Source organism: Semicossyphus pulcher, unplaced genomic scaffold, assembly GCF_022749685.1.
Source record: "Semicossyphus pulcher isolate SPU_LCO1_2020_fin unplaced genomic scaffold, fSemPul1.0.p SCAF_11, whole genome shotgun sequence".
Taxonomy (NCBI): domain Eukaryota; kingdom Metazoa; phylum Chordata; class Actinopteri; order Labriformes; family Labridae; genus Semicossyphus; species Semicossyphus pulcher.
Window position 1 is genome coordinate 30011140 of NW_027211615.1, and position 12461 is coordinate 30023600.

At 41.2% G+C, this 12461-nt stretch overlaps 1 protein-coding gene across 1 annotated transcript; it reads left to right on the forward strand.

Annotated features, from left to right (window-relative positions):
• Window positions 1-1611: 1611 nt before the first annotated feature.
• On the forward strand, window positions 1612-12044 carry LOC138612089 (interferon-induced protein 44-like). Its single transcript, XM_069685402.1, has 8 exons — window positions 1612-1726; window positions 5847-5885; window positions 5994-6027; window positions 6117-6312; window positions 7602-7748; window positions 7876-8047; window positions 8121-8221; window positions 9943-12044. The coding sequence occupies exons 1-8, from the start codon at window positions 1612-1614 to the stop codon at window positions 10126-10128; spliced, it is 990 nt and encodes a 329-aa protein (XP_069541503.1). The 3' UTR covers window positions 10129-12044.
• Window positions 12045-12461: the final 417 nt, after the last annotated feature.

Here is a 12461-nt window from a genome sequence, read left to right on the forward strand (position 1 = left end):
GGTTGTTAGAGTTTCTTCTCTGTTAGAGAGGTTAGACTGCGCATTTCTGATGTTTTTGTTTTTCTGTTTATCTGTGTCTTGGGTGGGAGGGGGGCGGGAATGGGTGAGAGGGCGGATGGAGTGTCATTTAACTCATAGTTACACATATCCAGCAGAGTGGGGAGAGAGTCTAAGGATGGATGCCTGCAACTACCCTACATAATGCATAATAATAACAACAGGAGGGATGATATAACATTCTGTTCATGGAATGTTAATGGTGTCAACGAGCCAGTTAAAAGAGGCAAGGTGCTCGCTCACCTCAAATCCTTGCAGGCTGATGTCATTTTCTTACAGGAAACCCACCTGAAGAACGACTCGCATGCTAGGCTCAGGTGTAGGTGGATACAACATATCTACCACTCCAACTTTTCAGTTAAGGCTCGTGGCACAGCCATCTTAATCCGTAGGGGGGTTCCCTTTAAACATCTGTCTACAATAGCAGATAAAGACGGGAGATATGTCATGGTTGTGGGGGAATTTCACTCTACACCTGTAACATTATTAAATATATATGGACCAAATAATGACGATCCAGAATTTTTCAAAAAGGTTTTAAATCTGATTCCAGATATCTCCAGTACTAATCTAATAATTGGTGGAGATTTTAATCTAGTTTTGGACACTTATTTGGATAGGTCTTCTTCACAGAGGGTGGAACCTTCCAAGGCCTCTAATCTTCTGAGACTTTACATTGAAAATATGAATGTTTTTGATGTGTGGCGGATTTCTAATGCTACTGGTAGAGAATATTCATTTCAATCTAAAGTACATAATAGCTATACCAGGATAGACTTTTTCTTGGTTGATGGTAAATTAATGCCATTTTCCTACAATGCAAAATACCACAATATTATTATCTCCGACCACAGCCCGATATCATTTTCATTACAGCTTGGTGAGAATGCACCTGCCCAGAGAAATTGGAGATTCAATCCTCAACTCATCACAGATAAAAGATTCTGTGAATATCTGGAATCAAACATTAAGTTATTTTTTGAAACTAACGACAATGAAAACACATCTCCTACACTGTTATGGGAAACATTTAAGGCTTACTTGAGAGGGCACATTATTTCTTTTCAATCCTCTCTCAAGAAGCGTAACAAGGCAAAACAACTTGAACTTGAAGAGGAAATTCGCCAACTCGATATGGAGAATGCTCTGCGCCCCTCATTAGAAAAACCTACTAAAATATCGACTCTTAAATTTAAACTTAACAAGATTTTATCAGATAGGATTTGCAGAGCCTTTATTTTCACAAAACAGCGATATTTTGAATTCGGTGATAAGCCACACAAATTACTGGCGAGACAATTACGAAAACTTGAGAACGACAGGACTATCCACAAAATTAAGTCTGGTTCAGGAAATGTCCTTACATCTCCCAAGGATATTAATGACAGATTTAGACAGTTTTATGAAACGCTATACACTTCTGAGGTGAATTCTGTAGGAGAAACAATGCAGACATTTCTAGATAAATGTGATCTCCCGTCACTGAGTCAAGCGGACCGCGATACCTTAGGGGCAGACATCACATGTAAAGAGCTATTAGCAACCATTGGTTCAATGAAAAACGGTAAAAGTCCCGGCCCTGATGAACTCAGCAATGAGATCTACAAGAGATTTGGGGGATTGCTGGTTCCTTACCTGCGTAAGATGTACATCCAATCGTACGAGGATGGTATACTGCCCCAGACTCTGACCGAAGCCACTATTACCCTCCTTCCCAAAAAAGGGAAAGATTTGGAAGAAGTGGGTTCTTACAGGCCAGTCTCGTTATTAAATTCGGATCAAAAAATTCTAGCCAAGACATTGGCCAGAAGACTTAATGTATTTATGTGCAAGCTGATTCACCCAGACCAAACTGGGTTTATCCCACAAAGAAATTCCTTCCATAACTTTAGACGTCTTTTAAATATCATGCACTCTCCCAGACTTCCCCAAAAGGACCTTATTATCCTCAGTTTAGATGCTGAAAAAGCATTCGACCGGGTCGAATGGGCATACTTATTCTCGGTCTTGCAGAAGTTCAACTGTGGTGATAAATTTGTGTCCTGGACTAAGCTATTATACAATAGCCCCCGGGCCAAAATACTTACTAATAAAACTCTTTCTGATCCTTTCCGGCTGGGTAGGGGCACGAGGCAGGGCTGCCCACTTAGCCCTCTACTGTTCGCGTTAGCCATAGAACCGCTGGCCGAGACTATTCGCTCGCATCCAGATATACATGGTTACAATACAGAATACACCAAGAATAAAATATCATTGTACGCGGACAACATTTTGTTATTTGCCATGCAGTCTAGGATTACAATTCCTTCAATTTTGAAAACATTTCAACTGTTTGGTAGTTTCTCGGGGTATAAGATTAACTGGGGCAAAAGCGAGCTACTACCAGTACAAGTTACAGATCAAGATTGGCTCAAACAGTTTCCTCTCAGAATAGCATCAGACAGCTTAACTTATTTGGGGATAGTAATTACCAAGAAGTATAATGATCTTTACAAGGCCAATTTCCCCACCCCGTTAAATAAGTTAGCAGACAATATACAATTTTGGAAAACACTCCCCATTTCTCTGCTGGGCAGAGTGAATGCTATTAAGATGATTTTTCTCCCTCAGCTACTTTATCTTTTTCAAAACCTACCTATTTACCTTGCCAAATCCTTTTTCATTAAATTGGACTCAATCATTCTCCCCTTTGTATGGAATTACAAGTCTCATAGAATAAAGAAGGACCATCTTTGTAAACACAAAACTAATGGGGGGCTGGCACTGCCTAATTTTATTTTATATTACTGGGCCACTTGGATGCGCTCTATGGTATATTGGTTAGATGACAACCCAATACCCTATGATGGGCTAGAGATGGAACGGGAAGACTGTCTACCTTATTCTATTAGAGCTGTTGTACTATCTCCCGTCCCAGTCAATAGATCTTGTTTTAAACATAACCCTGTAATTTATGCTTTAATTAAGATTTGGAAACAACTGAGGAATCATCTAAAACTTAAGGCAGTTTCATTCCTGTTACCTATAACTGCAAACCCCTCTTTCACTCCCTCAGCTCTGGATGAGGCCTTTTCCACCTGGAAACGATTGGGGATTTGTATTGTTGGTAACCTATACATAGAGGGGACTTTTGCCTCTTTCCAGCAACTCCAAGAAAGGTTTAATTTACCGAGGAATCAGTTTTTCAGATATCTTCAGATTAGGAACTATGTCAGAACACACCTCCCTAATTTTGAGAAGGCAAACCCAGACAAGATAGAGAGTTTATTTAATCTGTTCCCCAATCCACGCTACATAGTCTCGCAACTATATGAGATACTACAAAACATGTGCCTTCCTAAGATGGACAGGATAAAAGAGGAGTGAGAAAGACAGTTCGGAGCCCTGATACCTCCCAATGTGTGGGAGGAGAGTTTGGAGCACATCCATGATTGTTCTATAAACGCCCGACACTGTTTGATTCAATTTAAAATAGTGCACAGACTACACTACTCCAAAACGAAGCTGCATAAAATATTTCCTGAAGTCTCTCCTTTGTGTGAGAAATGTGAGTCCATGGAGGGTACCCTATCTCATAGTTTCGCTCTCTGCCCCAAACTTCAGAACTATTGGCATGAAATATTTGATTTCTTTTCGTTGATTTTGGGGATTCGACTAGACCCAGACCTTATTTTAATAATTCTGGGAACATCTGAGGGGCTAAGGAAGCTAAATAGTGCACAACAGCACCTTCTGGCATATGGCCTTATAACAGCAAAAAAACTGATCCTACTTAACTGGAAGAAGAGAGAGGTCCCTTCATTTAAGCATTGGTTGACTGATTTGACAGACACCTTACATTTGGAGAGAATTCGATTTATTCTGAAAGACAAGTTGAGGGACTTTGATAAAATCTGGTAACCTTTGGTCTCTCATCTCGAAAGAGAATCTGATTGAGTCCCTAGTTGGATGCACTCCTAAGGGGGGTGGGGGATGGGGGGTGTTGGGAGGGCACGCACTGTTGTCTTTTTTATGTTTTTATTTTTTGTCCTGTCCTTTTTGTTTCATCTGTTTTGTTGATGCAGGGCTTTGCTTGTTTACTTGCTATTCATTTTTGTCATTAGTCTTTTTTGTCAGGGATTACTTTTTCACCTTTTGTAAAAAACAAAGGAAACATAACTGTCGACTGTTAATTTCTCTGTTATGTGATTGGTTTCCCAATAAACATATTTGAAAAGGATGATGAGCCATGTGCTCAAAGAGCAGATCTCAGCTGGAGTATAGTAGGCTGTGCAAATCTGTGTGTTGACTATGAAGACGCAATCGGAAGCAGCCACAGGATTGTTGTGAGAGAAGTGACACCTTCACATCAGTCATCTGCTGATCTTCAAAGTGAAGTTCGAAACATAGCTTTTGAGCTTGTCATTTTACATCTTGAGGGAAGTCAAACTTCTGCTCAGTGTTTAAATCTAAAAAACAGATAACTGTTAAAAAAACCTGAAAAAGGAAGTGAAACCTGCTGAACGAGACGTTGTGGCTGGATGAACGTTTTTATTTCGTCAGATTCACTTTCACTTTATTCGAGGACAACAGCGCACGAACGGTACGAAGTTTCTCTTATATTGAAATGTTTTATTAATCTGTGCTTCCTGTCATTGTTAATCTCTTTATTTGTTTTTTATCAGTTTATTTAACTCCTGGGTTTTGTAAAGGTAAAAATTGTCAGTAGTTTTTATGACACTGTCTTATTTTTATTATGTAAGTTTGTAGTGGTTAAAACATACGTTAGTCATCATCAGACAGGATGTCCGTTTATTTAATCCGTTAAAAATTTAATCACCATATAATATTTTCTTTAACAAGCTAAATCTCTATACCTTGTGTTAAAACTACGATAAATGATGTAGTCTGGGGTGAAGTTGAGAAAACAGCTCTTTAGGCCTAAAAGGTGCTGACGGTTAGCAGGACATAGAGGTGAGTAGCTCACTGAGGAGGGAAAGGAGCCTGCACACCGGGCTACGACTGCTGCTTGTATATGTGATGTAGATCTGCTGAGGACTGCTCACTCTGTGTAGGTTAGTGCAAAGCCTGACTCAGAAGACTATCGTGACATATCCGTGCATACAAGTTGTGTTATTGTCTTTGTGGGTGTTGACTAGATGCCTCACCCAAATGTAACTTCCAGGAAGTTGTAACTCAAGATATGCTTGACAAATGTGGTTCCTTTGCTTCTTTGTCTGTAGACGGTTTATAAGCAGAGACTCTGACAAGTAAAGGCAGCACGACTCTAGAGTTGTGCTCAGGCTGACTTGCGGGCTGCTGATGAGACCCAACTCTCTCTCTCTCTGAATAAAACCACAAAAACAACCTTCATTGAGTAATTTATTAACCACACAGCGCAACCTACCGCTGTGCATTCACCTGAGCAGGAACCTGGCCACCCCACAAAGTCACGCACTGGCACTGTGCCAGTAGATGGCGCTGTCATGGCGCTGTTACACTACTTTGGCAATAATTTAACCATGAATGCTCTACTCCGTTACACATGTACGGTTTTAATATGGCAGTCGATGTTGTTGGTCATTGATTTTCTTGTTCAATAATTTATCTACTTTTAATTTTTTATTCTCAATATTTTCAAAATCAATCAATCAAAAAAATACCTTTTTGCTGTTGCAGGTTCATTTTGTAACAGTACTGAGTCACCGGGAGCCCACAAATAATATTGTGCTGAATTGAAAAAATCAAAAAACGAAAGTCTTATTCGCAGCTGAGCTCAGAGTTTTACTGTCTATGTTTTTATTTTCCAGCCATGGGAGAAAAACACTCCAAACCTGCTGAACCTTCACGTAAGATTGTTTTCTTTTTAACACATAATTCTTTGTCATGGAAAATAACAAGCTGTTGATGCATGAAGATCTTTTATCTCACTTTAACGCGTTTTGTGTTTTGGTCAGTTTTCAACAAACCATGGAGAACAATAAACTGGGGGTGAGTGTGTCTGTGACTCAAACAGGCATTGGAAACTTTAAATTGCACTTTAGTCCATAATCTAATGCCATGTTTCTTTCCCTGAGCAGAGTAAAACAGAGCGCCCTTCAGTATGTGAACAGCTACAAACCTCAGACTGAAGGCCAGCAGATCAGGATTCTTCTTCATGGGCCGAACGGAGCTGGAAAATCCAGCTTCATCAACTCTGTCCAAAGCGTCTTACATGGCAGAATGTACGCACAGGCTCTGGTAGCTAACGCCCAAACTAGCTGTTTCACCAAAAAGGTAGGAAGAACTGTCGATGAAGAAAAAGTCAAAGATTTTTTATGTCACTGAATAACTTTGCAAACCTTTATCAAACTTGTATTACGACTTTTTTATTTAAACTTTTAACCACACAGACCAACGTGCCCTCAGAACGATTCAGCATTAGCATTTTGAGGGAAATAGAGTGTTTTAACAAAACATCAGAACACAAGCATGAAGTCTCCGTAAAAATGTTCAGACAAACAGAAACAAACTATGGATGAGGAATCGTACCATCACTCGATACTAAAGCAGAGAAATACGTCTTTTATTCAGGAAGGAAGTTTCAGAAACTGCAAACAAACATATCAGAGCCAAATTCAGTTTTGTTAACCAAATTTGTTCACTTAATCGTTCCCTCCAGGAAGTCACGAAGTCGCAGTTGCACAATTTATCCTCAGTTCTTTAAAAGTCTAAATATTGATAACCTGAGGTCTCCATTGTTATATAAACATCACAGGTAATTATATACTGTGTCCTGAGCACTCTTGAATGCTGCATGCTAGAGATGTGACAGCTGTGCCGTGCTAACGAGGCTCCATGTGTTTCTCTTTCACAAGCTAGTCCGGCCTCGAACTACCAAGTCTTTATGCACACGCTTTACAGTGAATCTATAACAATAAATCCAACACTCAATGACTTCTAGTGGTCATTTATCCACGTTTCCGTGATGAAAACAGTTAGCTGTCCATTTAGCCACTTCCTGATGCCTTGTGTAACGTCTTTTAACCAATCAGAAGCTGTGTTACTGACGCTTGTGTCAGCCCAGTGTTCATACAGTGAGATATAATCTCCGTCTCTTATTCATGGTTTTATTTCAGCGCTGAAAATGACAAGTAGAGCAGCATTAACAACTCACGTGTGGATTCTCCATTGGGCACATGGGTTGCATTGTAATGCATCAACGTGCAAATTGATCATTTCATGGCAAATGACATGTTTAGTTTCACTCGTGTCTTGTCACAGAAATCAACCCAGAGTGATGTCAGAAGACGAACAGCTTGCTCAGCCAATAGGAAGAGCGGTTTTTGTCCAAGTCACTCAAAGTGGATTTTAGGTTGCAACAATCACAGAAATGGTCCTCGAAATCTGTAGCGACTGGTTAATATGATTTAGAATAGTATATTTAGTAATTTAACATTTAGGCGGGTGAGCAAAGTGGACCTGCACAGTTTTCAGGGGAACACTTTCAGGTGCACAAGGAAAAGTGAATTATTTAGCTTACATCAACAACTAACTAATCACTTTCCACCATCTGTGCTTTACAGTACACAACCTACAAGGTCCAAAGAGGAGACCCAGAGACCCTTTACCCTTTTGTCTTCAATGACATCATGGGCCTGAGCTCACAGGGCGGAGTCCATGTGGACGACGTCAAGCTGGCTTTGATGGGACACGTGAAGGAAGGTTACAAGGTACAGACACTGGAAACTTTCAGATTTTCCCTATAAAATAAGTTTGTCATGACGGACAGACAGACAGACGGATACATATTTATAAATCTTACTTTGTGTTTTAACTGAATCTAATTTTGTTTTCCAGTTCAATCCTGAATCGAAGATGACCAAGGATGATAAATACTACATTGAATCTCCAACTGAGGACGACAAAGTGCATGTTCTGGTTTGTGTCCTTCCTGCCGACACTTTATCTATAATGACTCCAGACATTCTGCAGAAGATTCGGGACATTAGAGGCAGAGCCAGTGAACTGGGTGAGGAATCTTTAATAGATCTTCACATTGTTCTTAAGCACCAAATGAGGACTCAGTCGTTTTCTTCTTTTAGGGATTCCTCAAGTCATCGTTTTAACCAAGATTGATGCAGCCGATCCTGAAATCAAAAAAGATTTAAAGAATGTCTACAACGTCGTTTCCCTGAAGGAAAAGGTATGTTAGAATCATTTACACTTCAGGAATCACAGTTTGGGCCTTTGTGACAAGCCATTCTGTCCCTGTATGACCAAAGTGAAAGCTGTGTCCTCCCGTCCCAAAGTCAGTCCCGTTTCCTGCGGTTGTTGGCCTCAGCCTGGGCGGTCGTTTGTTATCCAATCTGTTTGTGATTTGCATGGACAGAATCTGAAAGCACCAAGGGGAAAAGAGTGTCCAGTTTGGGGACCTCATAATGTCATCTTCTGTTTGTTTCCCCAACTGTGACCTCCAGCAGACACTGGGGCGATTTGCAGCCAGGTGTGGATGAGAGTCAGCACCTCCAAGTCTGAGGCCGTTGATCTCTGCCAGGAAACAGCACCCCCTGGGTGGGGAGTGAGTTACTGCCCCTAACAAATAAGTTGGCAGTGAGTAGAGCCACTGCTCCTTTGAATTAAAAGGCGCCAGCTAATGTGGCTTGGACACCTGATTAGGATGCTTCCTGGGTTTTTTCCTTTTTAGGTTTTCCGGGCACATTCCAGAACTTGCTGTTGGGATAACATTGCTCATCTTGTCTGGGAATTCCTTGAGGACCCCCTGGAGGACCTGGTAAATGTTGTTGGGCGGGGGACGTCTTGCCTATCTGCTTAGCATGCTGCCACAGTGACCCAGCCGCCCATGACCCTGTCGCTGGTTCACCTGTTCACCTTCTTTGGACCACTTTAGGTCGGTCCTGACCGCTGCAGACCGGGAACACCCCACGAGCTGTAGTTTTGGAGACGCTCTGACCCAGTCGTCTAGCCATCACAGTTTGACCCTTGTCAAAGTCGCTCACATTCTTACGCTCGCCCATTTTTCCTGCTTCCAACACATGAACTCTGAGGATAAAATGTTCACTTGCTGCCGAACATATCCCACCCACTGACAGGTGCCATTGTAACGAGATAATCAGTGTTATTCACTTCACCTGTAGGTGGTCAGAATGTTATGGCTCCAGCGGACTCCGGGTATACCCTGGTGTCTCGTCCCAGTTGGACGTGCCCAGAAAACCTCCAAAGGGAGGAGCCCAGGAGCTGCAGATAAGCAGCTCAAAGGAGTAGTGGCTCTACTCCGAGCTCCCTCCAGATGTCTGAGCTCCTTGCCCCATGTCTAATGCTGAGCCCAGCCACCCTGTGACTGTGAACAAGACCCGAGGTTCTTAAACTCTGTCTCCTGGGCAGAGACTCACTCCCCATCAGGAGAGAGCATCCACCGTTTTCCAGCAGAGAACCATTACCACTTTACACTCGGCTGCAAACTGCCCCAGTGCCTGCTGGAGGTCAAAGCTTGATGAAGCCAACAGAACCACATCACCTTCATAAAGCAGAGATGCATTCTGTCCCCAAACTGGACACTCTTTTGCCCCAGCTGAGCCTTAAGGGCTTGTTTATGAAAATCAAAAACAGGAATGGTGACAAAGGTAACCCAGGCGGAGGCCTACGCACTCTGGAAACGTGTTCGATTTTATGTTGAGGATGTGGACACAGCTCTCACGGGGACACGATCGTAGGACTTCTCCAAGTCCAAGTCCCCCACCCAGCAGCCCTGCCAGGGTAAAGAGCTGGTCCTCTGTTCCACGGCCAAGAAAACGTCTGCGTTGTTCCTCCTGATTCGGAGGCTGGACTTTAGTTACTCAGGAAAGGCCTGCCACTGCTTTCATTACATTGCACTATATATTACTGTTACTTTTACTTTTTACATAGATGGAGAGGCTCAGTGCAGACGTGGGAATCCCGATGAACTGCATCTACCCTATAAGAAACTACAGCGAAGAGATCGATCTCAACAACGACACTGACTCACTGATCCTGAGCGCGCTGAAAAACATCATCCACTTTGGAGACGACTGCATCAACTTCCACAAGAGTCACTCTGGATTTTTGGACTGATGCTTGAACACAGACTTATTCTGTCTCATCATCTCAAAATAATAACCTGCTTCATTTACCAAAAAGATTTCTTTCACTGGCTTCAAATCTTTAGTATTTTATTCTCTGGAACATAATAGAGGATCTTTTCTGCTCATTTCTTGCTCCATATTTTGGTTCTGGGATCCGCTCAAGTATCTTTTCAGGATTCACAGTTTAAAAAATGATTTATTCTGATTGGCCAGCTTTAATGTTTATACACGACAGAAAATGAAAAAGCATCAACGGTCCCCCTTAAAATTTTCATGACTAAATAAGACTAATCTGCTTCTTTACGCCTGTGCTTAACCTGTGTGCATGCCTGCCGAACCCTGAAGCGGTTTGTTGGCACTTACTGACTTGACCCTTGATCCTTGACCCTTGACCCTTGCTTGTGTTAACTTGCTTGAGTTAACACAACACAAAAGGATTCACAGTTTAAAAAATATATTATTTTAAAATCAGGTCACCGGTGCAGTCCCCCAGTTCAACCTCAGTCTAAAACAAGCCATTGTGGCTCCTGTCTCTTTAAGGCCCGCTCCCTAACGGTGCAGGCCCTTTTCATGTGATCGATTTATGTAAACTCAGACGCATAATTATGACATAAATTAATGAGGGGAAAGATGTTGTTAAAGAAGTGGATTCTGCAGTTACTCTGAGCTCCTGATGACAGCTAGACGTGCAGCAGCTTTGTAGTTCAAACATTTATCAATCAAACATGAACAAAAATTTAAACAACCAAAAATATTTTTTTTTATATAGTTCTATATTGCTAGATGATCAGTCTGTATATTCTTGATGCAAACACAGCTTTGTGTTGATATGAGTAACGTTTGAATGTTTAAAATGTTGGAGCCCTCTCATCAATGACTGAGAACAAGTTTTCAGTCAGTTTACGTGTGGTCGGCCTGCACAGTAAAATACCCTCTTTATTCTGATTGTATTATAGGTTCCCTTTTAATATTCATGCCTAGATACACTCCAAATAAAGTTCTATAGCATGACATAAAATATGTGTGTCACTTTGAATCAGTGGGCAGAGGGCAGAGAGTAAAACAGCAGGTGTTCTCTTGTAAAGTACCTAAAACTGTAGCGCATGGTGTGTTTATGTAAGACTTCATCTTCAGGCTATAACCTTTGCAGTCTTATCGGTGAAACCCACAAAGTACTTTAGATTCATTTCTAATAAAGACAGTCTCTAAATAAAATGGAATTTTAGTGTAAGATAAATGTATGTGACTATGTGACCATTTAGCTTCTGTTAACAGCAAACAATAAATCTGCTTTTGGATTCTTCAGCAGAGTGAACCTTATTTTATAAATGTCTCTTTCATGAGTAATGTTTACAGATGTGAACGTGTTAATTTAATGTGAAAGTCAAACCTTTAAAGTCAAAGGTAATTGTTCCAGTTTTTATACATTATTATTGTCATGGTTTTAGTTATACACCTGCAATATTCATTCTGTTTGCCTGCAATATTCTGTTTACTAATTCTCCTGTCATTTCAGACCCGGTCATCCTCATCGCTCAGCTCCCCTCACCCATAGTTCACTCACCCCGCCTCCTCTCCAGTTCCACCTCCTAACCACTCCTACCTCATCTAGACAAGTCCCTGCACCTGTAGTCTCACCTCACCTGCTCCTCATTCCCTAATCACTCCCCACACTATTTAACATGTGCTTCCCCACTCACCCTCTGCCAGATTGTCATAGTGTCTTGTACCTATACCATCCAGCGTTTTTGTATCCAGCCTGATTATCTGTTTTTGATCCTGATATCGACCCTGCCTGTTTCCCGACTCTGCCTCAGTCTGATCCCTCTAACTTGGTTTGCCTGCCTGGATATTTTTTCCTTGTAACCTGTTTACTGTTTCAGTAAAGAAACTATTTTTTGTGAACTCTGGTCTCTGAGTCGTGCATTTGGGTTTGTCTTTGGTTTTGACTTGTGACAATTATATTTACCCAGGCAACAAACTATTACACTTCCTGGCTTTAGTTTAAGTAAAAACACATATTTTAGACTTAAGTGCTGCTCGGTTCCAGGTTTCAAGTCCTATAAATGTAGACATTAGTTACAATAGTTACAGTTGGACAACAGTTAATGTTAGCATTAAACCAATTCCTAGCTAACATCACCGCCTGACAGTGTTACATGTTATAACAGTAGAGGTAAAAATAAATTCTAAAGTATGAACACACACAACTCACAACACTTTTATTGAAGCCTGGAAGTAAAATGCACTGGACCTCTCGTATTTCATCGTATGTTAACTGCCAAATGGCGATGTTAGCTGTAAAGTTGTTATGCTAACATT

Bases quoted from the DNA above. Each gene is read 5' to 3' on its own strand.
- LOC138612089 (XM_069685402.1), top strand. From the start codon at position 1,612: ATGAAAAACGGTAAAAGTCCCGGCCCTGATGAACTCAGCAATGAGATC. The intron at 5,886-5,993 runs GTAAGATTGTTT...TGTTTTGGTCAG, and splicing joins CAAACCTGCTGAACCTTCAC to TTTTCAACAAACCATGGAGA. The intron at 6,313-7,601 runs GTAGGAAGAACT...TGTGCTTTACAG, and splicing joins CTAGCTGTTTCACCAAAAAG to TACACAACCTACAAGGTCCA.